This window comes from Perca flavescens, chromosome 19 (assembly GCF_004354835.1).
Source record: "Perca flavescens isolate YP-PL-M2 chromosome 19, PFLA_1.0, whole genome shotgun sequence".
Taxonomy (NCBI): Eukaryota; Metazoa; Chordata; class Actinopteri; order Perciformes; family Percidae; genus Perca; species Perca flavescens.
The window spans coordinates 24,270,072-24,294,865 of record NC_041349.1 but is presented as its reverse complement, the minus strand read 5'-3'; the positions used below and the strand labels follow the sequence as shown (position 1 = coordinate 24,294,865).

At 40.4% G+C, this 24,794-nt stretch overlaps 2 protein-coding genes and 1 non-coding gene across 6 annotated transcripts; all 3 read right to left on the bottom strand.

Moving 5' to 3' along the window:
- Positions 1 to 9: 9 nt before the first annotated feature.
- On the bottom strand, positions 10 to 11,175 carry b3gat3 (beta-1,3-glucuronyltransferase 3 (glucuronosyltransferase I)). Of its 3 annotated transcripts, XM_028564004.1 has the most exons (11): positions 10,955 to 11,175; positions 10,793 to 10,861; positions 10,351 to 10,450; positions 8,399 to 8,570; positions 8,072 to 8,255; positions 7,353 to 7,514; positions 7,143 to 7,229; positions 6,754 to 6,957; positions 6,415 to 6,507; positions 3,739 to 4,020; positions 10 to 61 (listed from the first exon to the last, which is right to left on the bottom strand). In XM_028564004.1, the coding sequence occupies exons 3-10, from the start codon at positions 10,442 to 10,444 to the stop codon at positions 3,751 to 3,753; spliced, it is 1,266 nt and encodes a 421-aa protein (XP_028419805.1). In that variant the 5' UTR covers positions 10,445 to 10,450; positions 10,793 to 10,861; positions 10,955 to 11,175; the 3' UTR covers positions 10 to 61; positions 3,739 to 3,750. The 3 variants fall into 3 exon arrangements, with proteins under 3 accessions (XP_028419805.1, XP_028419804.1, XP_028419806.1); XM_028564003.1 differs by lacking the exon at positions 10,793 to 10,861; XM_028564005.1 differs by lacking the exons at positions 10 to 61; positions 3,739 to 4,020; positions 10,793 to 10,861 and having other exon boundaries at positions 5,267 to 6,507; positions 10,955 to 11,170.
- A 375-nt stretch (positions 11,176 to 11,550) lies between these two features.
- Positions 11,551 to 22,913, bottom strand: naa40 (N-alpha-acetyltransferase 40, NatD catalytic subunit). Of its 2 annotated transcripts, none has more exons than XM_028564673.1 (8): positions 22,539 to 22,913; positions 20,343 to 20,438; positions 18,249 to 18,301; positions 17,896 to 17,991; positions 17,292 to 17,450; positions 17,081 to 17,164; positions 16,388 to 16,465; positions 11,551 to 15,302 (listed from the first exon to the last, which is right to left on the bottom strand). In XM_028564673.1, the coding sequence occupies exons 1-8, from the start codon at positions 22,542 to 22,544 to the stop codon at positions 15,155 to 15,157; spliced, it is 720 nt and encodes a 239-aa protein (XP_028420474.1). In that variant the 5' UTR covers positions 22,545 to 22,913; the 3' UTR covers positions 11,551 to 15,154. The 2 variants fall into 2 exon arrangements, with proteins under 2 accessions (XP_028420474.1, XP_028420475.1); XM_028564674.1 differs by lacking the exon at positions 22,539 to 22,913 and adding an exon at positions 22,302 to 22,385.
- Positions 22,914 to 23,950: 1,037 nt separating this feature from the next.
- Positions 23,951 to 24,032, bottom strand: trnal-aag (transfer RNA leucine (anticodon AAG)). The gene has a single exon. It is a non-coding gene; the product is annotated as a tRNA-Leu (tRNA).
- Between the last annotated feature and the right edge of the window lie 762 nt (positions 24,033 to 24,794).

The window sequence follows — 24,794 nt, the reverse complement described above, 5'->3', positions numbered from 1 at the left end:
ATCTTGTTTTTCTTTCACTCTTTTTGTTTTCGTGCTTCACAAACTCCTTTTTTTTGGTCACCTATGAAGAATAGGGGGCAAAAGAGAGATTAGAGATTAATGCCGTTACATAACACTGCCCTCACCTCCACTCTTTGGGTCTCACACACACACACACACACTCTCTCTCTCTCTTTCATAGCAGCTCCCAGAGAATCTCATATAAGCCAAAGTTCCGGAAAGGTGACAGATGAAATAAAATCAGAGAAATGTGGAACGAAAATGCAATGAAATGAGACCAGCATAGATAACCAGTGTCATGGGAATGCGTGACGGTCAGCATGTGTAAATGTTGCTGTAAATGGTATGCACTGAACTACAACAGTATCTGCCTTGCAGTCACATGAGGTTGATGAAACTAAAAACTTAAAAAAACAGACAATACAGGTTTTGTACCAGTAGTTCCAGTGTGTTGGTGTGATTGTGTGTCTGTGATTGTGTGTGATTGTGTGTGTGTGTGTGTGTGTGTGTGTGTGTGTGTGTGTGTGTGTGTAGGTCAGTGATATCAGGGTTTTGATGATAATTTGCTAAAGACACAATGTTCCTTAAACTGGAGACAAACACACACACATGCGCACACAGACTCAGACTTTGGTACTAATTAAACCAGTTGGATGCTGTACAGAAGCCAAAATCAATGACTTCATATTGACTAGCTTGACTGTTGGCTTGTTTTCTGTAATATTAAAAGGTTGTTGGATCAAATTCACCAATTTTGACACATATGAGAGAGAGAGAGAGAGAGAGAGAGAGAGAGAGATTTTCAGTGTCACAGCAGGTTATTTTCCATCAAGGGTAAAACACCTTCTGTGACATCACTGATTGGGTTGTCGCCAACCATTAAAAGGAGGAAAATACAAAAGGAAACAGAGGGTGAATGTGACAAGCAGAAAGACAAGGAAGACATCTAAAATGGCATGACACAAGAATGTATAGAAAGCAAACAAAGTGATTAATAGAGCAACAAGTACGAGAAAATCAGACAAACAGGACTGAAAATGAATGAACTGAACATCCTGCCTTTTATTGTTAGAAGAAAGAGAGCTGTGACTTCTTTTCTTACAGAAACTAACTTATAGACACATGATAATTACTCTTAAAAGAATGTGGTAGTGTAGCAAATAAGACAAATGGAGAAACTCTTAAGAAAGAGATGCGAGTCTTACCTGATATCTTGCTCTTGTCTCCTCTGTCTTTCTGTGTGTGTGTTTGTGAGCACCGGTGCACAATATCTCCTGTGTGTTTGTGTGTGTCTGAGTGAATGACTGAGCTCAGGATACTCCCCTTACACACAGCGTCACACGCTCACCCTGCCCCAACCTGCAGTTCTGTCGTCACCAAGGCAAACACACACATGCAAAAAGAGCACATACACAAGCAGCAAAGTCCTCTCACTCTCAAGGACTCTTTGTCTGTCTCCCTTCTTGGGACTCTTTCTACTTAACTACATCTCTTCTTTACATCCTTAAACACACATTGACTAGATTGTAAGTTGCACGTGGCTATACACGGGCACACACTCATCGAGGCCTACTGAAAAACTGCCTAATATTTCAGCTCACAAAACATCCTTCCACCAGAACAAACATCCTATTCTGATATCAGCAGCTATCAATCATTAACTGTGACTGTCCTCAGCTGTCACAGACAAACCTGCAGAGCACAGATGGGGCTTTCAATTCAGCTATAACCTCAAAGGCTGAGCGTTCAACCACCTTCATCATATGTACAATCCAACTTCTACAGTCCATAACACATAGGGATGAGGACAATTCATAAATGTATTCTAAATAATGTGACGATATAACTGATAGGTTAGATGTATCTCCCAAATGACGAATGCCATTTGTGTGTTTGTGTTTAGTGCTAAAATGCTAGCATATAGGTTAAGATCAGCTTTTTAGCATTTAGCTCAAAGCAATATTGTGTATAGCCTCTTAAAGCTGCTAGCATGGCTGAAGACTTAGTCCTGTTTGTCAACTATAAAATGTCCCACTCAGTACTTAACATGGGCACACTTCTTTAAAAAAAACTTATTGAAGGGATCACCCTTAGTAAAAATGTTTGTCCATATTAAAGGTCCCATGGCATGAACATTTTACTTATTATGAGGTTTTTTAACATTAATATGCGTTCCCCCAGCCTGGTCCCCCAGTGGCTAGAAATGGTGATAGGTGTAAACCGAGCCCTGGGTATCCTGCTCTGCCTTTGAGAAAATGAAAGCTCAGATGGGCCGATCTGGAATCTTGCTCCTTATAAGGAGCAAAGTTACTTCCCCTTTCTCTGCTTTGCCCGCCCAGAGAATTTGGCTGGCCCATGAGAGAGAGAGAGACATCATGGCTTTCAAGCAAAGTGGCAGTTGGTCAAGGCCACACCCCCACCCTCAACCTTACCCTTATCAATATATCTGTCATAACCCCATCGGCTGATCATTTAAGCTCACCTATTGGTCTCGGTAAAATTAAATGATCTTAGTCATTCAAAAGTTTTTCTCATTTTAAAAGACATTTCAATAGGCTCATGGGGTTTGGAATTAAAGTGCATGGACGTGAGTACTTTTAGTTTAATTACCAACTTTATAAAAGTAAGTCTTTTTAATGGTGAAATTAATAGGACAGAGGTCATTGCAAAAGGCCTTTTCTCAAGTCAATTTTAATTTTATTTATTTAGCCCAATATCACAAACTATCCCTGAGGGGCTTTCTCATTAACAAACCATTAATGACCCTGCAAACCATCTATCAGTGGCATGACAAAATCCCGTGCTCCCGTGGTACCCCTCCATGAATAAAGATAAGATCATTACTTTGAAATGATAAATTATGAATCCTAATTTAACAACAAAATAGATAGCATTCATGAGATGTTTTGGTTGGAGGCATTAGTGTGACCCAAGTTCAAAATGGCTGCCTCTCTTCATTTCCACGAATGTGTCCAAAACAGAACTCTCTCCTGATAAGCTGTCGCTAAACCCTGACGGAAGGTGTGCGTGTGTTGAGATTAAATAGATTAGTTTAAGTCACTGAATGTTATCTTACTGTTTGGATGGTAAACACTGTGTCTGGGTGGGACAGAGAGAGCTGCTCAGCTGTGTCTGTGTGTGTGTGTGTGTGTGTGTGTGTGTGTGTGTGTGTGTGTGTGTTGGGTAATTATCTCCCATTTCCTTTAGTCATCTTCGGGATGCATAGTGCTCACCTTCTTATACATGCATACACATGCATACTGTGAGGACACGCCAACATCAGGAAAGTGCACGCACACGCGCACACACACAAAATGGAGTGTTATAAGTGTTATTTAAGGGTAAAAACAAGACTGAATGAAATTACTTTCTAATGGTACGAGAAGTCTAGCCCAGTGGTTCCTAAAGTGGGGTCCCGGGACCCCCAGGGGTCCTTGAGGGGAATATTATTTTTTCAATATAATTCCATTCATAAGTAACACAATGATAGAATATATGACTATATTTTGGTCATGGGTTTCTAAACTTTCTGTAATAAAACATCCAAAATCTAAACTACCAGATGAGGGACTCTGGGACTCTAGCAAAATCTTATCAAACGGGGGTCTGTTCAGGGGTCCTTGAATTTAAAGTTTGGGAACCACTGGTCTAGCCAACAGGTGTGCGTGTGAGTGAGCGACCAAATTATTTTGGATCAAAAGATGGTGCACGTCTATGACTTCAGCTCCTGTTACTCACCTCCCAGTGCGCCTACATCTGCCAAGCCCTGTGTGAGTGTGTGCTGGGTGGTGAGGTAAGAACACTCCATATATAGTCACCGATAGGCGACTTGCCTGAAGAGAGGGCGTAACAGCTGTCAATCACAGAGGTCTGTTTGAGGGCAGAGAATCCCCACCCATGTGGGTAATTATTGTTGGATGCTGGAAGCAGGTTCCCATGGTCACCATCAAGCAGGGATAGGTTAGGGTTTCGCAACTGTAGTCGGACGATTGATTTTGAGGTGGTAAAATTTGAGAAAATCTGGAAAACATAAAAGATAAAATTAGAGACGTTAGTGGGAACATAAAAAGGCAGACAAACGCCTCTAATAAAAGGCACAGACATACTGCATGACAAGTCTGTAAAGTGCGACACTGGTAAGTATTACCTGATACGCTCAGAACAGATGTGCTTTTGGCTGCGTTTCAAATCACTTTAGGCAGTCAGTCGAGACAGTCAGTCATTCAACTTCTCCGTCAAGTCAGCCTTTCTGAAACTAGTCGGTGTCAGAATACAAACTGTCTTGCGAGAGAAAAGTCCTTAAAGACATGAAAGGGACAACAACAGCCAACTAACTGTAAACAAAGGTTGGACATGGTCATATTTCATCTGCAGCGAAGAAAAACGTACTATACAGCATGAGGGCTCTTTCGGCATTCAGCAAATTCCTCCTAAACAATGATCCCATATCAGCACATGTAGCAAATATAAGACCCATAATTGTTTTTACAGTTAGAGAGAAAAGTTTAAAACAATTGAAAGATAAGCATGAAACACTGAAGTTTAAAAAAGACCAAAATACAATAAATAGTTTACATGATCTAGGTTTATTTTCAAGGATAAGGACAGACATTATCACATTGTACAATGTAAAGAACAATATTCTTACAGTAATAAATACATAATACACCAGTAGAGAATTGACTTACAGGCACTAATTACACTTAAGCAGGCACTAGCTGTTTTTACAGTATCATACAACAGTAGCTCCTTTGAGCTATGCTTTCACTTTGCTCTTTATTCTTCCAACTTCTGAGGATGTCATGGAAGATAATCAAGCACAGCTCGAGTACTTCAATTTATATTTGAAGCTTTTTTTCTCCCAAATATACTACTGAAACATGGTTACTGTAAAGTACCAGGGATTCTCTGCCTTTTAAAGGCAAATTCAAGTCTTTTCCTTGTCATCAGCGTATGGAAATATAACCGTGACGGTGTGTTTTGTGTTTTGTCTTTGCTTATTGCATAAGGAATGTCTATGAGTTTAAGTAGTGTTGTTCCCTTATTCAGGACTTTTACATGGATTCCCTAAGCCTTATGTTTTTAAAAAGCAACACTAAAAATGTACATATTAAAATGCTGGCTAGAACTAGCTGTTATGATACTATTGAAAACCAGCATTTGGGGCGCCCAGATAGCTCAGTTGGTATATATAGAGGGTTTACTCCTCGACGCAGCGGGTCCGGGTTCGATTCCGACCTGCGGCCCTTTGCCGCATGTCATACTCCCCTCTCTCCCCTTTCATTTCTTCAGCTGTCCTGTCAATAAAGGCCTAAAAATGCCCCAAAAAAATTATCTCAAAAGAAAACCAGCATTTGCACTCTGAGCTTCAACACTAAAGCTACACTGGGTGTGGAACCATTGCTTCTCTGTATTTGTTGTGGTCGGTGTTGCAGCACAGTGTTGCCAAGTGGCACCACTTGTTTGTGTATGAGAGCATAATAAATACAAGGCAACAAATATTGAGCATTTTTCTTAATTAAGTTTGTTAGTTTTGTGAATAAATGAATAAATAAATATTGTTTACTTTAAAAAATAAAAAAAAATCTTCACTCCACAATACTATTACATTGATACGAAATGCAGAAATTTTGATTTGATAGGTTGTATAAATATTATTATCATGCCTATGATGGTGACTGAAAAAAAAAACCATCTATATGGCTGAATATGGACTTACGGACACTGATCACGCAAAAATAGAATCCATGCATGAGTAAAGTGCTCCATTGCATCTGTATCAAGAGGTTAGCGGCTGCACTGATGAAACTGGTTACAGATCAGATCCAACCAGCAAAGGAAACAGAGACAGGAGGCTGGAGCAAGACCGGCTGGAGCACAGCAATAACAACATCTAAGTGCCATTAGGAATGCTCACACTGCAGGATTTAAACTGAGCACAAGTCAACATGTGGATCGCTACAAATGATGCAAGCATGGACGTCTGTAATAACATGCATCCTTCCTTCCTCCAGCGTTAAGGAAAACATATTGCTGGTGTAACAGCATGGCTTTACAAAATTTAAAACTGGCGCCCCCGTCAGGCAACTGTTTAAACTCCAGACTCCTCCTCCACTTTACCGCTGGCCAAACACACCTAACTCACTGAGAACACCCTGATACAGTACATACACTAACGTACACTGTTGTAACAACACTCACTCAATATATACACACATGTACATTTACTACCTGACACAAAAACAAAGACCAGATACATTTAAATGTGACCTCAAACTGATATTTTTTCTGTTTTACAGTATTTACAATGCAGAGTTACATATGCAGCATGAAACAGCAGAGTACACTTTACAATGTGTGTGTGTGTGTGTGTGTGTGTGTGTGTGTGTGTGTGTGTGTGTGTGTTCCTCAGACCTCCACTGCGCGGTCTGAGCCCAGTCCCTGAGCCTGCAGAGCCTCCTCTCTCTTCATCTTGGGTTTCTCTGTCCGTGTGTGCCACACCAGCACCTAGACAACACACACAAAAATAAAATACTGCAACTAGAGTCTATCTGAAATTTACATTAGAAAATGTTCTCTAAACTATAATATATGACAAAGGCTCTTCTTTGGTTCAGCGTGCACACACACACACACACACACACACACACACACACACACACACACACACACACACACACACACACACACACACACACACACACACACACACACACATTCTCTCTCTCTGACACACACATAACACACTCCTACTTTAGAGCAGTTGTCCGCTTTAGGCTCCAGTTCGTCCATGGTAACCAATCCCTGAAGGAAGCTGCTCTCCAGGAAGCCCATTGGTGCTTCTCCGTCAAAACAGGCCTCTGGATTGGCCAGGACAAGTTTGAGGGACACAGCGAAGCCGGCCATGTCCATCGGGAAGGGGCGACTGGGACGCCAGCCGGTATGGAAGCGAACCACCTTCAAAGAATCATCAAAAACACAAATACAATATTGTGTATTGGTAATAATGAAGTTGAAGTGGTTCTGATGACAGGCACAAAAAACTATTATTTTTGTTGTCTGTAATTTGGCCAATACATTCATGGTTTTCTTAAATGAACCAAAATGCAGGCTTGTCAGCATTATTCATCCCAAGCACCTACCTTTCCTCCTTCAACCACGGGCCTCTCATATTTCATCCCTCCAACCAGTCCCACCGGCCACACGGACACTCGCTGGGTACTCCTCATCTGACACAAGACATAGAGGACATTTGTTTTTCTTCTTTAATCATGGCACATTTAAAATGGACACTTCCTCAGCTGGAGACTTTGCAGACATCAGTAAAAATGCATTCACACTCCAACCCTCACCTCTTCAAATATCTGCAGGCTGTATGTGTTATCGTCGTCAGCAAAATAAACCACTCCCTGCTGGTTGTCTCCTCCTGGCTGAGCCCTTCTGTCCTCTCGGAGCCACCGTAGACCCTCGTTCCTCTGCTCAACTCCCCGAGGTTTCAGCCAGCTGGGGTCACCCTGAGGTGGAGAGTGAGCATTCAGACCCAACGTCTAAAAACAGCTCTTTTGTTCATACTAAAATGAGGACAAATATTGAATCACACATTCCAAGACTATGTGTTTGATTCAAACCAAAGAAGACAAAAAATGTAGATGGACTGATTTGATTTTTCATAGCGCAGAAAAAATGACCCGTCTCTCTCTGCACCAGATGAGGGGCATGCACCCTCGTTGTCTGATATGTTCAGTGAAATCCTGCAAGAAAGTGCCTCAAATAATAATAATAATAATAACAATAGGTAAGCTATTCTGTTCTTAGGCTACTATATACTTTATGTGACTATCAGATTGTAGCCATATTTCTGCTAGATATTTTTTTAATTAAACTTTAATATTAATTTATACAATTGCAATGCCTTGATTTGAGTAAAGTTAGTACACAGTCATAGCCATAAATGCTATGGAACTAATAATTGGCATAATTTCTTTCGGTGTTTCGGTCTTGGTTTCCTCTTTTCCGGTTTTCGGTTTCGGCCAAGAATTTTCATTTCGGTGCATCCCTAGTCTCTACCCACCTCCTGCAGTTTACGGTCCTTGGCGGTGAGCATGTACAGGTGTGTGTAGGTCAGGCCACTCTTCACCAGGAGGTCAGTTACTAGCGGTGTCTTGTGCGGTGAGTCCTCCACCACGATCCAGTGGAGCTGAGGAACATGGAGGAACGTCTGGGACAGACGAGTCAGCTCGGCCTTCTGCACCAGCCTGACAAGGACAGGCAGAAATCAGAGGAACCGTGTGGTTGCGTGTGAAAGCAAAATAGACAGCGGATAACAGAGGACGATGGAGATGAAGTAAGCAAATGCGAGCAGGAAGTGAGGTAAGGAAACCGGCCTCCCCTGGCCTACCTTGCGTATGTTGGGGTGATGACAAAGACGGTGGGCTTGGCTGGTTGTTTCTGTGGTTGCTTGGTCGCATCGGACTTCTTCATCTGCTCCTGAAGACGGTGCAGCTCCCCCCGCAGACGAGATATGGTACGGTCTTTAGGCAAGTCATGCTCTGAGCAGTCGCAGCGCTGACCTGCAAAGGGTTCAACAGACATGACCGTTTGAAAGTACAAAAGCAAAAAAGGGATTTTTGTTTCACTTTGTGTGTTTGTTAACCTCTCTTGCCCCAACTTTAAGATCAGGCATATTACTATTTACTCTCCCTAACGAGGAACATAATGAAAATACACTTTTACCCTTACAACGTTTTTATCCTAAGCATTTCTTATTGTATGTCAGGACAGAGTGTTTACCTTTATTATTGTCGAATCTATCGATCTAAAACAGACATATTATATTGATGGATCAAGTCTTGATAGACCTATTTCACAGCGCACATTATGACATGTCATAGTAGGAAAATCCCAGGGGTTAATAGCATTTACAAAAGCTGCATTCTGGAGGAAGCTCTGTGTAGAGCTTCCTCCATAAATATGAATATATTATATTATTATTATAATAAAATAATATAATAGTTAATCTATTATAAATGAATATAGTTATTATGAACCAAGAGTTGATCCCGCCTTGATTGATAGGGTGACAGCGGAGGCTTCTCTGCGACGCAGACAGCCAGTCTGTTGGCGGCCGTATAGTCATTATGCACCAATTAAAACATTGGTTCAAGAGTTGATCCCGCCTTGATTGATAGGTGACAGCGGATGCTTCTCTGCCACACACACAGCACACAGCCAGCCTGGCCGATGCGAGGAGATTAACATCTAAATATAAATGCATATGTCATCTAAACACGTTGGGAACTGTACCGCTGAGGGATTTTCGTTGTGTGGTATTTTCGTTGCGTTTTATCCGACGTGAAACTTGGTCAGGTTTTTTGGGTTCCTTTGAAATATTTGAAGTTTGATGGCGAGCCACCCAACTAGAGCTACAAAGTCTTAAAGGACGGTATTTTATTTTATTTTATGCCATGGACTAAAGACAAGAGCGAGACCCTTGTAAAGAAACACTTTTGAATATTGTATTTTATTTATTTTATTTTCATTGTATACATTATATAAACTAGAGATGGCCTGATACTATTTTTTGCTTCCCGATACCAATTCCTGAACTTGCATATCGGCCGATACCGAGTACCGATCCGATACCAGTGTGTCATATATTTTATTATGTTATAACAAGTGTATACTACTATCCCTGTATGGATGTGATATGATCTCTATCTTTGTTGTCGGTCTGGCTCAGGTTAAACTCTTTGTGAAACATTAACAAACAATGAATGTCGTAGAACTTTCTTTTATTCTCCAGTTTGACAGTCAGTTATAACGGAAAAAGAACATAACTAAACCACTTTAACGTAGATTTTCTTTAGGGCTTTATTACTTGGTATCGGATCGGTGCATAAACTCCAGTACTTCCCGATACTGATACCAGCGTTTTAGGCAGTATCGGAGCCAATACCAGTATCGGTATCGGAACATCTCTAATATAAACACCTTAGGCTACTTACAGGGTGCACCCTAGGGTTTTATATTCATGCTGTATACTATTCATGCCCACAAATATATAAATATTTTCATTATTTCTTTAATAATTGTGTCATTACGGTTATTGTTTCAGTCCACTACCTCCTACTTATCTAAATCTTCTGAAACCTAGTCCAGATAAATAACCTACATTGTGGACATTTAATAAATGCTACACCTGGTATTGTGCATGCTTGCTTACTGGAATAGCTTTCTGGGACACTTAATGGCAGTGAGACATAAATTTCACCTGTGTTTTCCTTACCGTGACAGGTCAAAATGTCTGCTATGCAAAAAAAGCTCCACTGAGACTGTGTGGTGACCACTTACCAAGCTGCATCAGTGCATAGACGAGGCCCAGGAGGGAGACCATGAAGTAGAGCACAAACACAGTCTTCAGCTTCAGCTTCATCCTTGTTGCCATGGTACCCTAACCAGCCGAAAGGATGACAATATGAGACAGAGAAAGCATTACTTGTCACAAAGCATTACTATAAGGGTTTTTTGATATATATTTTTTTAATTCTTATCAGTTGTTATTTTGTCTCGTGACTGTAGAGATTGTAACTGGGGGAGGCCGTCTATTTTGGAAATGAAAAAGTAAAACAAATGTATTTCATGTAAGTATGTAACTTGGTTGTTCTTAATGAATAAAAAAATAAATAAACAAGTACCAAAATTCAGTTTCTCAACTGGCAGTCAACATTTAGCTAACTAACTAAGAGGGAAAGCATTCCCATTCAATTGTAACCATACATTTTCGGAGGCTTACTGTAAAACGTTGAAGCAGAGGGTCGGCTTGTGTACGCTATTCCTGAGAAGGTCGGCTAATTTGAATATGCTTGATTAAAAAAAACAACAGTTAGCTAAGGTATGTTAGCCTGACAATTGGTTTTAACAGAAAAAATGTCGACTATAATTCCCATGCACTTACCAAAGGAGGGAAATCGTGAACGACAGAAGCGGCAGAGTTGAGTTATGACCTTACAGATTTATGTCATCTTGGAAAGATGTGAGCAAAGGCACCTCAGTGCATCAGAGCAACCATTCATTCGGCTAGCTAACAGCTCAGCTAGGGCATTTTGATTTTTTTTGCAGAAATGTACCAACAGCTTCCGGTTTCAGTGCAACACAGTAAGGAGTCCCCTCAGAACGTGTGCAATCACAAGTAGTTCCACAGGAATCCTGCACAATCGCCAGTTTTTCAGAAACGATGGCCAATATAATATATATGCCTTGTAGAAGGCAAATTAAAAAAATGTTAATGCTTCCCCTTGTAAAAATCATGAAAACATAAGGGTTTAAAACTGTAGGAAGCCACTTCCACCAAGAAGATACATTGTTTTTAGAAAGTTAGGTAGGCACAAAAAAACCCGACGTCTATGGTAAAGTCAAAATATGCGATACTAAGGTAAAATTATATATTTTGAATTTCCTTTTCCAGGGTAAGATGGGCCCTTATATATTCCTCTGTTTATTACAACAAAAATCGAAATTAAAAATCACAAATGACAATAAAACAAAACAGCATGTCTTGAAAAGTCAAACAACTTTCCTTTATTTGTAACATACAAATAAAACACTTACAAGGCAGAATGACTTAGTTTTCCCTTTCATTGTCGTTTATGGACAGGAGTGTAACACTCACTCTCAAACATGGAGTTTTACTTTTAGCATCATGTTTAAAAAGTGTTTTACCTGTAAAAGGCCAAGAAATGAAAATGAAGATGGATCCACAACAGCTTATACTGTATATATACACACACACACACAGAGAGAAAAGACCAAGAGAAGGATCTGTGGTTTTGTGAGAGTATGTAACCATTTTCTAAAATAAAAGTACTTAATGACTTAAAATAAACGGGTTAAGTTTAGGCTCACTTACTAAATTAAAGATATTTTCACAAAAGCATTTCTTTTTTTTTTTTTTTTTTTTACTTTCAGTGAGCTTTTGTTTTTTTATTTTTTTTAAAACAGCCCACCTATCTGGATTGTATGTAACAACTGAGCACTGCTCTAGGGTCAGTTCAAACTTTGTGTCATATTCACTTTCATGCAAATTCACATTTCCAAGGCAACAGAGGAGCTTTTTCCTTTTAAAGTAAAAAATAAAAAAAATAATCACCTCCTCAACAGTGGTGTCATCACATTCTTCAGACCAGTTAATTTAAATACTATGGCATGACACGCAAACAAAAACTGGCTCTAGTTCAGAGCTGTGGTCAATCCTACCCAGCGAGCATGGCTGTTTAAATAAAACAGATGAGGTTTGAATCCGTTTGAGTAACCTGAGAGAGAGACTGTCAGTCGGTTGATATACTACCACTATGTACAACATCCTCTTTGTATTGTAACCTGTGCAGTACGAAAACATGACTTACTGTACTTATCAGAAGGTAGTCTAGAACTAAAACAAGCAGTTGTTTAACGGTTTTGTTGTTCATGATCAAACAAGCATGAGACACCAATATGTCCTCTCCAGGTGCTGAAGATTTCTTTTTGTCTATACCCAGTCTGGAAACAACCAGAAACTTTTACCCCAGGATCTGGATTTAGTCATCCAAAAAGGGATTTTTGGGTTTTTCTTTTTTTGGTGATAAATAACATTTTGTTCTGTTGTAACAGGGATTATTACAGCATCGAGGTGTAAGAAAGGGTCTGTCAACTTCACATTTCAGTCTCCCCTGTTTCACATACTTTGACCAGGCATTAATCTGTAGGAAATCTCAAATTGGGCCTTAATACGACTGGTTTTAAAAGAACATTTCAAAACGTACTAATTGAAGCCCTTCACAGCCACTCGATAGAGGAATATTTACATCCACAGCAGTGTGAAGTAATATCTTTTGACACCTCCAGCCCGCAAGTAAAATATGTACAAACTGACTACAGTCCTGGAATTAAAGGGTTTTATGGTGGTTTCTAGATTAGGGCTATAGCCGACTGGCACTCAAAACTGTCCAATAATACCCTGAAGGTTTTGTAAACAGATATGGAATCAACCAGATCGAAGCCTTTCTACATTGACTAGTAATGTGGTATCTAAAATCCAAAGTGGGACTCCTACAAGAATCTTGGCAGTAAGATTATTCCGGACCAACTTTAAGGGAATGGGCAGCAGATGTACAGTACATATCTTACAGTACTGACTTGGTGCCAAGACGCTTTAAGGAATACCAAACTAAAGCCTTTTAAAATTTCACACAACATCCCCCATCACATACTTCTAACATGCACTGATGTTCATGGGAGAAGGTATGAAATATTAAAGTAATGCCATTACACCAACATGAGGATCTTAGATGCGCGTTCAAACGTTCAGAAGCTGTTGATCAATCATGATTTACATCACAAGTTTTGTTTAACCTGTCTAAAGTTTTTTTTTTTTTTTTTTTTAACATACAAACTAATGACAGTGGGCTGGGGAAATTTGTGATATAGGAGGAGAAAAAGAAGAATAACAGTGTGCTCTGCAATTATTTTTTGATCACCCATCCATCAAATCTATGTTCCCTCCTCCAAGTTAATAGCATTCATCAGCTTCAGATGGCCACTTAATGAAACGGTGACTTCTACCAATCCTCATCCATGTTAAATCAATATGATTTGCTCATGCTAACAAAATGTGTAAGAGAAGGGATGGAGGATGGTTGTAGTATTTTTTTAAATACAGCTAAAAAAGGTATCGTCAACATCAACTTGTTTATCATTAGTACCTCTTGGAAACGAAGCGAACGAAGAGGCGAGCAGGCGTGAGCGATTGTACAAAGAGGACTAAAGACGAGAGCGACATGAAGGGGCATGCGGTCATTGTTCGCCGCCTTTCGGACATGGAGGGAGAACAGAGGCGGAAAGAACAGGAGAAAGGAAAGGCGGATGAAATTTTACAGAAGTGAAGCATCGAAACAAGAAAGAGAAGGTGGGAAGAAAGCGGGCGAATGACTTCATGGAGTTAAAACCCCATGTCTTCAGTGAAGCAGAAAACAGAGTTTCAGCTCATGACATGTACCTCTGATAAGGAAATATGGCCGAGGTAAAGCAAGATGAACATCTGAATGAGCAAGAGGGTCATGCTCGGATTACTTTCTGGGTTGGATGCAGATAGACAGAAACAGATCTTGAAATGAGTCTCACTCACTGGGAAGTTGGAGAAAAAGGGCAATCTTGGACATCTTGTCTCATACGTTATCAAAATTAAAAGCGGGGGAGAGGCCTACAGATAACTGTATCACCTGAATAGAGAAGATGAATGGTGCTATGAGGGTATGGTAACGGTAGTATAATGGGACAATATGGTCAAAAACAGTGCAGTTGCTGCTAGAAAATGACTTGCAAGCCATACGTGCATATGACAGGTGATTTTACAGTACAGCAGGGCTCCTCATACTGTTTTTCTGGGACCCAAATGGAGTACATTCAGCCTAATCCTGGGACACTGCCGGTAGTCTCAGTGTGAGGGCCCAAAGAAAGCAGGGGCTGTATAACAGAAACTGACTAGCTCTTCTTATACATGGTCACTTGAGTGAGGGCATGATCTATTTGAGGAAAAGAAAAAAAAAAAGGTACTATGAAATCTTGACATGAGGTAGGAAGTTTCTATAATACAGCTTTAGGCCAGGTCCCGAGCCATAGTTTAAGAAGCGCTGCAGAAGGTTTGAATACGGTACAGCACGTGAGGAGATGAGCAGGGTGGGATGGGGTTCATTGCAGTGGAGAGTAGAGAATGTCAGCAATACCTTAGCTTTTTCTCGACTGGGGAATACTAACTGTCATCATTAACTGGGATAAGAGAATGAGAAAAGACGGCTTGGACATTGAACCAACAAGTAAGAAAGAAAGAACAGGAGCTATGTGTGAAAGCTCACACTACATACTGCTTTTGGAGCTGGAATACATGAGAAAAAATAAAAATAAAACAAATCTCAATCCATAATGCGACACCCAACATCTGTAGCCAGATATTCCGCAATCGGTTCATTTTTTAAAACGGCACTCTACAGCCGGTCAAACTCAAAACGCTTGCAGAGTAGGAGGCAGCTCAAGCTTTCACACACAGCCATGTAAGTTGCTGGCTTTTAACCAATCAGAAAGAAAGAAAAAAAAAAAAAAAAAAAAAAAGTAGAAGGGGAGCGGATCAGTGGCAGCAGCCCCCGCAGTGCCCACCCCCGTGGGTGTGTCCGGCCGAGGCCTCGCCGTGTTTGGTCCGCCGGCTGAGGATCTCGTAAGAGCAGTCGTCGCCGCAGCAACCGGACATGCTTGGCGAAGTCTCATCGATCTCAAACCTAAATGTGTGGAGAGAGGGGTCAGTTAACAAGGGTGAAGGAGGTCGGAGAAGATTTTCTGTATGAAGTAGGAGAGTCATTTTTGCACAGTGTGAAGGCAGCCACCATTTCCAAAACGTCTTCTTCTGCATGTATTAGCCCAATTATAACTAGAACAATTACTTCCCATCAACAGAAAGCATTAAGATTCAAAAGATTTCTCAGCTTAAAAGATTCAAAAGACTAACGTTATTTATTTTTAATTAATACCAATCCAGGTCTTTCCTTTAAAAAAGGAACACGCCGACTTATTGGGACTTTGTCTTATTCACCGTATCCCCCAGAGTTAGACAAGTCCATACATACCCTTCTCATCTCCGTGCGTGTTGTAACTCTGTCTGACGCCCCCACCGCTAGCCTCGCTTAGCCCAGATCCTGGAGGTAACCGGCTCCAACTAGCCTACTGCTCCCAATAAGTGACTAAATAACACCAACATGTTCCTATTTACATGTTGTGATTTGTATAGTCACAGCGTGTACAAATAACATGGTCACATGAGACACAGCCATCTTCTATCTCACCGTATATAAACTGGGAACTATATTCTTAGAAAGGCGAAACACTGCTATTCTCTGCTCCTCGCCACGGCGCTTCTCATGTGCTGCAAGCGAATCACTCCGCCCAAGTAGCAGAAGTAGCAGTGCGTCACCTTTCTGAGAATATAGTTCCCAGTTTGTATACGGTTAGAAGATGGCTGTGTGTCATGTGACCTTGTTATTTGTACACCTTGTGACTATACAAATCACAACAACATGTAAATAGGAACATGTTGGTGTTATTTAGTCACTTATTGGGAGCAGTAGGCTAGTTGGAACCGGTTACCTCCAGGATCTGTGCTAAGCTAGGCTAGCGGTGGGGGTGTCAGACAGAGTTACAACACGCACGGAGATGAGAAGGGGATGTATGGACTTCTCTAACTGTGGGGGTTACAGTGAATAAAATCCCAATAAGTCGGCGTGTACCTTTAACGTTAAACTTCCCATTTCTCTATATCTTAATTAAAAAAAAAAAAAAAAAAAAGCATTTGTATAGACAGTATACTCACTGTAAAGCTTCTCTGAAGAACTGGTAAGCCCCGTGGTTGTGTTTGAAAACTGTCAACATCACTTTCTTCATCTGTGTACTGGACAGAAAGAGCAAGAGAGCAGAAAGGAAACATATTCACTGACAGATGTGACCGACATATGGCCTGTGGAGCTTCTTGAAAACAAACTAAAGATGGATTTGCATTCAGTGTTTCTCACCAAAACACATTCTCTGTATCTTTGAGGTCTAAAACTCAAAAGAAATGATTCCCGCATCATAAAAAAAAGTGCGAAGGCGATTTTTAAAAAATATTTTAAAATCATATATTGTTTACATCCACGTTTGCTTGCCTACAGTCTTGGAATTTGTATGGGATTTGTTACCAGTAGGAAGACCGAATAAGGCCAATAGTATTCTACATACCACATTATGCTTCATTGTGATGAAACATTTTGATTACAGTAAATAGGTTCAAAGGTTGATGGAGTCACCAGTCTGACAACAAGCTCAACAACTGCAGTATAGGACCAAAATGTAAATACTAATTGTTGAGCCATGGAGGAGCCAACATTACAAAATATTGTTTTAAAGCTATTAGCTGCAAGAATGCTAGAATACTATTCTCACTAATCCAGATTCACTTGGTTATTTATCCACAAAGCATCTGAATTCCACACATCACGATCACCATGATGGCAGCTGTAGATTGTACCTGTTAGCGATGAGCTGTAGTATCTGGATGAGGAACTTTCCCAGTCCTTTCCTCCGCACTCTGCTCTCTAACTGCACCTCATAGCTGGAGAAGTAAGACAAGTTAGACCAGAATGAAAAAAAAATAAAAAGAAAGAAAAGAAATGCGGGTTTTCTCCAGTCGCGGAAATAAATAAAAACTTAAATCCACAAACTTGTGGCAGGGTGCTTACCAATATAAAACCTCCTCCCCACACTCCACGTCGAATCGGAAGTGAGAGAAGGCCACAGGGGCGGAGTCCCCGTCGCGGGCCAGTAGGTACCACGCCCTCTCGTCGTTCATCTCATCCCTCTTTTCCCTCTCCTTCCAACCCCACTCGCTCTGCTCATACCTGCAGCACAGCAAATAAAACGAAAATGGGTCATCTCAAACTTGACCGGGCATGCTAATTTTAAACTCGCATTTCTCCCCATCATCATCATCAGGCTGCCCTGGCAGTGCCACTCAAAGGACACGTTTTCTAAATGGAACAAATTTAGTTTCGACTGCCATTTCCTAAATTGAACACTACTCAAATTCTGGCACAGCGAAAGAAGATAAATTGTAACTTCTCTGCCTCAAATGTGTCTGCATTATGATTTAATTCATACTCTTATACAGAATGTACGTTTTATGTCACTCTCCAAAGAATGTCTGGCTTGTCTGCACTTCTTCTTCCTCCATCTATTTTCAGCCGTGATTTACCACTCATATCTACGCAAACCTGTTCATCCCCATTAAAGCTGGGTCACTCTGTTCCTGAACTACCCCTTGAACTACTAAAACAGACTTCTTACAGTGTCTGCATGTTGGCTCTGGTGAGTTCGAAGGCCCACTCCACAGACAGCGGGTTCAGGGTGGTCACTCTCTTACACTCTATCTGCAGGTTTAGCCTGGATGGAAAGACAAGTAAACAAGGTCAATAAGTGTGTGTGTGTGTGTGTGTCTCTGTGTGTGTGTGTGTGTGTGTGTGTGTGTGTGTGTGTGTGTGTGTGTGTGTGTGTCTCTGTGTGAGTCTGTAGTAAAGTGAGAAAAAAGACTAAATGAACACCAGACAGAAATACCACCAGCAGACCAACCAAAATGAAACAAGTATGTATTTCTGGAAATACTGTGCGAGTCCTTTGTAGGCGTACAAAGCATTGCATACCCATTTCTGTCGTACTTTTTGAAGGCTGGGAAGGCAGCCAGCGGGTCATCAAGCTGTGATGAGAAGAGGCAAAATTAGCTTTAAGGCCTTTCAGATACACAAAACAATCAAGTCTTTTCCCCTTCCATGTCCGAGTCTTACTACACTGCCCCCCCCCATTGAAACACTGCCATTTCAGTGTTCAAAGGCTCTTTTGCTTTGACATTTATTGAAACACATATTTCAAAAGACACTGGGGCCGTGGCTTTTAATTTGCCTGTACAGCTAAAAATGTAAGTGGATCGTGAAGTTAGTTGATCAAAATAAATCAGCAACTTTTAATAATCGATTAATCATTTTTCGAGCAAAGAATTACAAATATTAGCCGTTTTTAGCAAATACCCTTAAAAGTTGGCCATTTCTCTTGGTCTTAAATGATAGTAAACTAAATCTATTTGGGTTTTGAACGGTTGCTTGAACAAACCAAGATATTTGAAGACGTCACTATGGGGAATTTAAGTAGGCATTTTGACTGTTTTGACATTTTATTGATTAAGAAGGCAGATTATTTGCTAAAGGCAGATTCTTATGTTAGTTGCTCTACACTGCTGTATTATCAAATTAAACTCTTACTGGTGAATACATTAAATACCCCACAAAAATAGTAAAAGAGACTGCACTTCTAATCCAAGCAACCCTCTGGCACAACTACAGGCCCTAAATAGGCCAAACGGGGCCCATACAGGCAGGAAAATTACAAGTGCTCTTAGGGTTATTGCCCCATTAGTCACTCATAATAAGCACCCACAAAGTCATATTTTCCTTGGCCATGAGAGTATACATAATGTCAAATTAAGAATACCCCTCTTCTTGCACAGATTGAGAAATCTGGGCCCCTGGATACAGACATGTGAACTGTGCAGCTGCATCAGGGGAAAGATGAAAAAAACATACAATACAAATAAATCACTTTAGACTTGGTATCAGCAGATATTTTTAAGGATCGGAATTTTAAAGCAAAACCAGGACTTCCCTACTTCTGAATAAGCCAGTTGATTTTTTTCCCAGTGACAAATGGATCCAGCAGTCAATTCAAGCTGAAGCTCTTGTTTGGGGGCCCTCTGACCCTCCCGGGCCTAGGAGGCCTGTTCAGTAATTCAGCCTCTCCTCCATTTTAAGGCCAAAAAGAACCTAACAGAATCTGAATCTACCAGAAAATGTTATTTTAAGCGGTGAATACACTATTTGTTCATTTGAAAAAATAGTCTCAGTCAAGATTCAACACTGTTGGCAAGATCACAAATGAAAATAAATGTTATGTCAGGAGAATTTCTTGCATTCCTTCCCTGTTGGCACATCAACAGTGGAAAGGGGCGGGAGAGAGAACAGCATGCAACACACAGTGCCCCATTCTGGGACAAAGTGACAGAGAAAAGTAATAAACGCAGTCAGGCCTGTTCGGATTTAGTCAAGGAAGTAACTAAGGTTAAGCTCGAGGTGATGGGGGTGAGCTTTGTTCTCCTCCGGCCTTCGATAAGGTTTATCTCTCGCCCACCTCCAAGCTTCAGGAACTGTCTGCTGCGTGTTCTACTACATGGCCAGGATTTAATGATGCCGATTAATTATGCATAAAGAAACATATGGCACTGCATTTCTTTTTTTCCTGCCTTGTGAAAATCAATTACGGGTGTATTCTGGGTAAGGAGGACATCCCCATCTTTTGGTGTCAGTGCATGGAACCATGTCAATTAATGCAAGTTAACAAATGAGACAAATCTTAGCTCACAACGGAGGTTTTAAGTGCTGTGCTCGATGCAATCTGGATACACAGGGTAGCCTGAAACAGCGTGTAAAAGGGCCAAGTGGTGGATGATTTTATGTAAAAGCACTGGTTACAGTTGAAAACTGTTTTTAACATCAGTTACAATGCCATTATAAACTGTCAAAACTACACAACTGGAAAAAGTGCACCTCGGTTTTTTCAACAAGATGATCCCAATTCCTTTAATAGTTTTAACTCCCATCTCCCCAAAGGTCCCCTCAAAAGCCCTCCATTTGGCCCACTCCCAAGGCTGCCAACAGCAACCTCACTGGTTAATCTGCAATCCAAATTACCTTATTGGCTGCGTCCACCTTGGCACACACGGCATCCATAGCTGCCCTCTCTTCCAGACGCCGGGCTTTCTTCTCCTTTGCTCTGTTGGACTTTCTCTGGACACAGTAAATAAGGAAAATGGATGAATGTGTTGGGATGTGTTAGCAGCAGACATGCAGAATAGACAAGCAGGGACAGATGAACAGATGAGACAGACAATATGGAAGAGAGGAGGATTGAAAGGAGACACAACACATGATAACGCAGGGGGAAAAAAGAAAGAAAGGAGGGAAAATATATAAGACATGCGTATCAGAAATACATAATTTCTTCCCCACTACTCTGTATTCAACCACTTTCTGGTCAGGCCACCATTCACTGACAGACAATTAATTACATCCGTTTAATTATTAGTGATTTAAAAACATGGGAAATTAGTTGCACCTGGATTTTGTAGCTTTGTTTTTATTTTTTTGTAATTCATCTATGTACACAAAGACCTCTCCATATAAATTACCAGTAATATTCTGTGCCTATATATCTATGATTCTGTGTTTCTGTGTGTGCAGAGTAGACAACATTCGCAGAAACATTTTATCACAAGTAGTACAAACAAAAGTAGGTACACTTAAATATAGATATAAGACAAATCTTATTACTATCACACACACAATCATCCTAAAAGCCGCAATAGCACAAGATAACAGTGAGTAAAAAATAAAAATAGCATTCATATTGATATCAGTAGCTTTCATGATCACCATGTGTCAATGCTGTGTAAAACGGGAGTGTTAATATCGCTGATGTTGCATATTGCCCTCAGTGTGGGACTAATAGTATTGGAGAAAATTCTGATACTATATTTCTTCCTGCTCTTGGCTTGATGTCCAACGCTAGGATCAGCAATTGGTGCAGCCGTAATTCACACAAAATACTCTAATTGCATATATGGCTGGCAAATGAGAACACACACTTTAAAAGCTGCTATAAATATGTCTCTACCAGGTGCACTACCATATATAGTGGTTATTAGCTGTCTATAATCATTGACACCTGCAATTAATATAGAAAAGTAATGCTCACAGTAGAAGTAGCTTGACACTTCTAAATGAGATATATTTGGGTTTTGGACTGGGAGTCATATAAAAAGCTGTTTGACATTACCCTGGGCTTTGGAAAAAGTATTGGAGATTTTTTATTATTTTCTGACATTTTATAGATGAATGAATAACGGAAAACGATCACTGTCAGTATGACATTTTGTATGCCGCTAAAATGCACTACCCATCTTGGGACGCCCCATCCATTTATATGTTAATCAAGTTTTCAGTGACATTTACAGTGCGTTGATGGTTCATGAACAAACTATGACCATAGACAAACAAGTAGGAATAAGCTACATTCCTCCTTATTAGATCCAGACCTGAACAGAAGAGGCAACAATTATGGGAAGGAATGCACTGCATTGCCAACTATAGCTCACAGCATTAACTCTGTACCAAGCACAGAGAGGCTTGCAGACTGAGCTGAGACTGTGGAAACACGTGGATTGGTTTATCTGGAGTGAAAGTGCCGTGGAGGATAAACTCAAGTCTGTTTAAAGAGATGAGCTCTAGTTATTTAAACTAACTTAGCTTTACAGCATGAGTGCAGGCCCGACTGGTGCTGAGGAGTACATTATTTACATCCAACAAGTCTGAATGCGTTATAACCAAGTGGGCTAAGACACCCACTCTGGTTTGTTGGCAATAAAATATATACACACACGAGTAACGTTAGCACTGATAGCTAGCTAGTAAAGCACTCGTCATTAATATGGCATTCCTAAGTGGCTAACACAGCTAGCACGCTAACAATGGCACAACACACATCAGAAGTTAACGGTGCACAGCGGCAAGGACAATGCCGTAATAATGCTGAAAATGCCATATGAAGCTATGTGTACGCTTGGGCTAACGATACAATGCTATCTAAGCTACCTGGAGGCAGCTAAACGGCTAACAGCCAAATAAGCCCCTGTGCCGAGTCCGACCAGCACCTTTGACTAACACGTTACATGCATCCACCATGGTCTCTCTTCCTTTCCCTTCCTCCCTCCTTCCTTCCTTCTTTCTTTCTTTCTCGCCTCTCACCATCACGCATTTGCGAGCCCAAAACATCTACCTTTCATTTCGTTACCTCGCATCGAGACATAAAGCAAAACACATATAACTCACCCCCATTTTTGCAGCGGTGTTTTATCAATCCCCTGGAGAAACACACCTCTATTGTGCCTGTCCTTTGCTGTTGCTGAGTTATTAGTATCTTCACTACAGAAGGGGGCAGATTAATATGACAATGATAGATAGTGTGCTAACGAGGCTAGCTGGCTACAGCACCGACTGACGGCTGCAAGAGAAGCAGCAGGTAGGCGCAAATTGGATAAAACATCAAATGAAAAAATAGCTCTTTTTGTTCTCTTTAAATCAGATTGGCGCCAAGAGTACAAGGCTGAATTTATTGCAGGTCCCTTCCTTGCCCTTTTCTTTCCTCTCCTCTCCTCTCCGTCGCGTCCAACTATGATACATTCACGTGCTCTCAACGAGCTCCGATTTCTGAGGCCCTCGTGAGTCGCAAATGGACTCAAAGAATTTAAATGAACATCTAGCCTACTACAAAACTACAAAACTATGGGGAAAGTAGTATTTTTGAGAAACACAGACCTTGTTTATTTTACGTTTAACATTATTTGTAATATTTGTGATGAGCTTTTCAATTTTATATTTTACAAAGCAAGTTAAAGCTGTTTCCTGAATGTTGTTTAGAGCAGCGATTCACAGAGTGGGGTCCGTGAAACTCTTCCAGGGGGTCCGTGAAAACTTTTATTAGATTTGATTCATTCGTAATCATTATCATGATATATATTAAAATAAAGATTATTTTTTCCCCCAAAAGGCTTCTAGTTTTACAAATACTTAAATTTTTAAATCTAGTCTATAATAGTTCATAGATAGATAGATAGATAGATAGATAGATAGATAGATAGATAGATAGATAGATAGATAGATAGATTTTGATAAGATAAAAAAATGGAAAATAACGGTGTTGCAGCAGCAAAATATCAGACACACAGCACACATACAGAGTATACATTAAATAATAGGGAACAATATACATGAAATAATAATTGAATACTACACAAGCAATATTTAAAATAACCTATATACAATTTGGAAATAAAATGTATAACTGTTTCAATAGATATTGATAAACTTAATGTGCAAGTTGGGGAGCAAAAATGTACAACTGTTCACTATACTATTTTATAAACAATACGTCCCAGTAAAAACAGAAACAAATATATATAAGTCAATCGATTCCAAATCATAACCATATACCATTACATAAACCTAAAAATCTTCCACTTGATGTTGAGAGGACTTCCCTAGGGTTGCATTAAAACAAACCATCTTGGAATTCCCCATCTTTGCAATTACATTATTATCCAAACCACCTTGCAACAACATGCGAGCTGCGTATCAGCAACAAAGCCATGCCACCCAAGATATGATTACTTCCCACCGGTATGTCAACTGTCATATTTACAATTGTAGAAACTAGCCTACAGTAATTTCATAGAAAATGTTCATGGCAGCGGTGGGATTCGAACCCACGCCCCCGAAGAGACTGGAGCCTTAATCCAGCGCCTTAGACCGCTCGGCCACGCTACCGTGTAGTAAGTTTTTTATTTCATATGACTTCGATCTGATCGTCATTATTCCGACAGCATTTGAAGGCAGCATTACTTTAGCGCGAATATGGTTTCCTTGTTTAGAAAGTGACGACAGACCCTCAGAGGGCTGGATCATGGATGTTGGATGTTTTGGGCTGGAGTCAGAATATATAATATGGACAGGGTCAAGAACATATAGTCTGTGGCCAAGAAGCACGCCATAGGCCTACTTCACGTTGTTGAAGCATAACCTTTGGCCTTAACATTCTATGAAGAGATTTCTCAGAATATTTTTTGAAACATTATCATGTACCCATCATAATGACCGACAGAAATGCAGGGAGTTGAGAGTAATATTATAAGTAGTATTCCGATGACGTCACGCAAACGCGATCCGCCATATTGTATGGATACATAGATATATCAATGGTATGGATAGAGCGCCACCGTCCGTTAAGCCCAAGCAACTGCACGGCAGCGTCTAGGTTAATAATGAGTGATTTTAAGGAGGAAATGGTCACTCACTACTTGTGTAATCTATGTGCGAATCACTGGTCTACAGGTAGGCTTGACTTGACTTTTATGAACATTAAATAACACAGTTAGTTTAACAAACTTTACAGTTTAAAACTACAATGTATCTTACATGTATCTTAACTCAGACACTGTGACTCGCCTCCCTCCCCAGGCAAACCTGCTTACCTTCATGATAAAACACACCCTGACTGGGCCCCCTGTGTCAAGCTGGGGCCTGACACTC

What these genes read in the sequence shown, in the direction of transcription:
- b3gat3 (XM_028564004.1), bottom strand. Translation starts at nt 10,444, where the DNA reads ATGGCAACAAGGATGAAGCTGAAGCTGAAGACTGTGTTTGTGCTCTAC. An exon ending in CTATGCACTGATGCAGCTTG is followed by an intron (nt 8,571 to 10,350) that starts GTAAGTGGTCAC and finishes AACCCTTTGCAG; the next exon opens with GTCAGCGCTGCGACTGCTCA. An exon ending in CCGTGGTTGAAGGAGGAAAG is followed by an intron (nt 6,958 to 7,142) that starts GTAGGTGCTTGG and finishes GATTCTTTGAAG; the next exon opens with GTGGTTCGCTTCCATACCGG.
- naa40 (XM_028564673.1), bottom strand. An exon ending in GGGGAGGAGGTTTTATATTG is followed by an intron (nt 17,165 to 17,291) that starts GTAAGCACCCTG and finishes TTACTTCTCCAG; the next exon opens with CTATGAGGTGCAGTTAGAGA. An exon ending in TTCTTCAGAGAAGCTTTACA is followed by an intron (nt 15,303 to 16,387) that starts GTGAGTATACTG and finishes CCACACATTTAG; the next exon opens with GTTTGAGATCGATGAGACTT.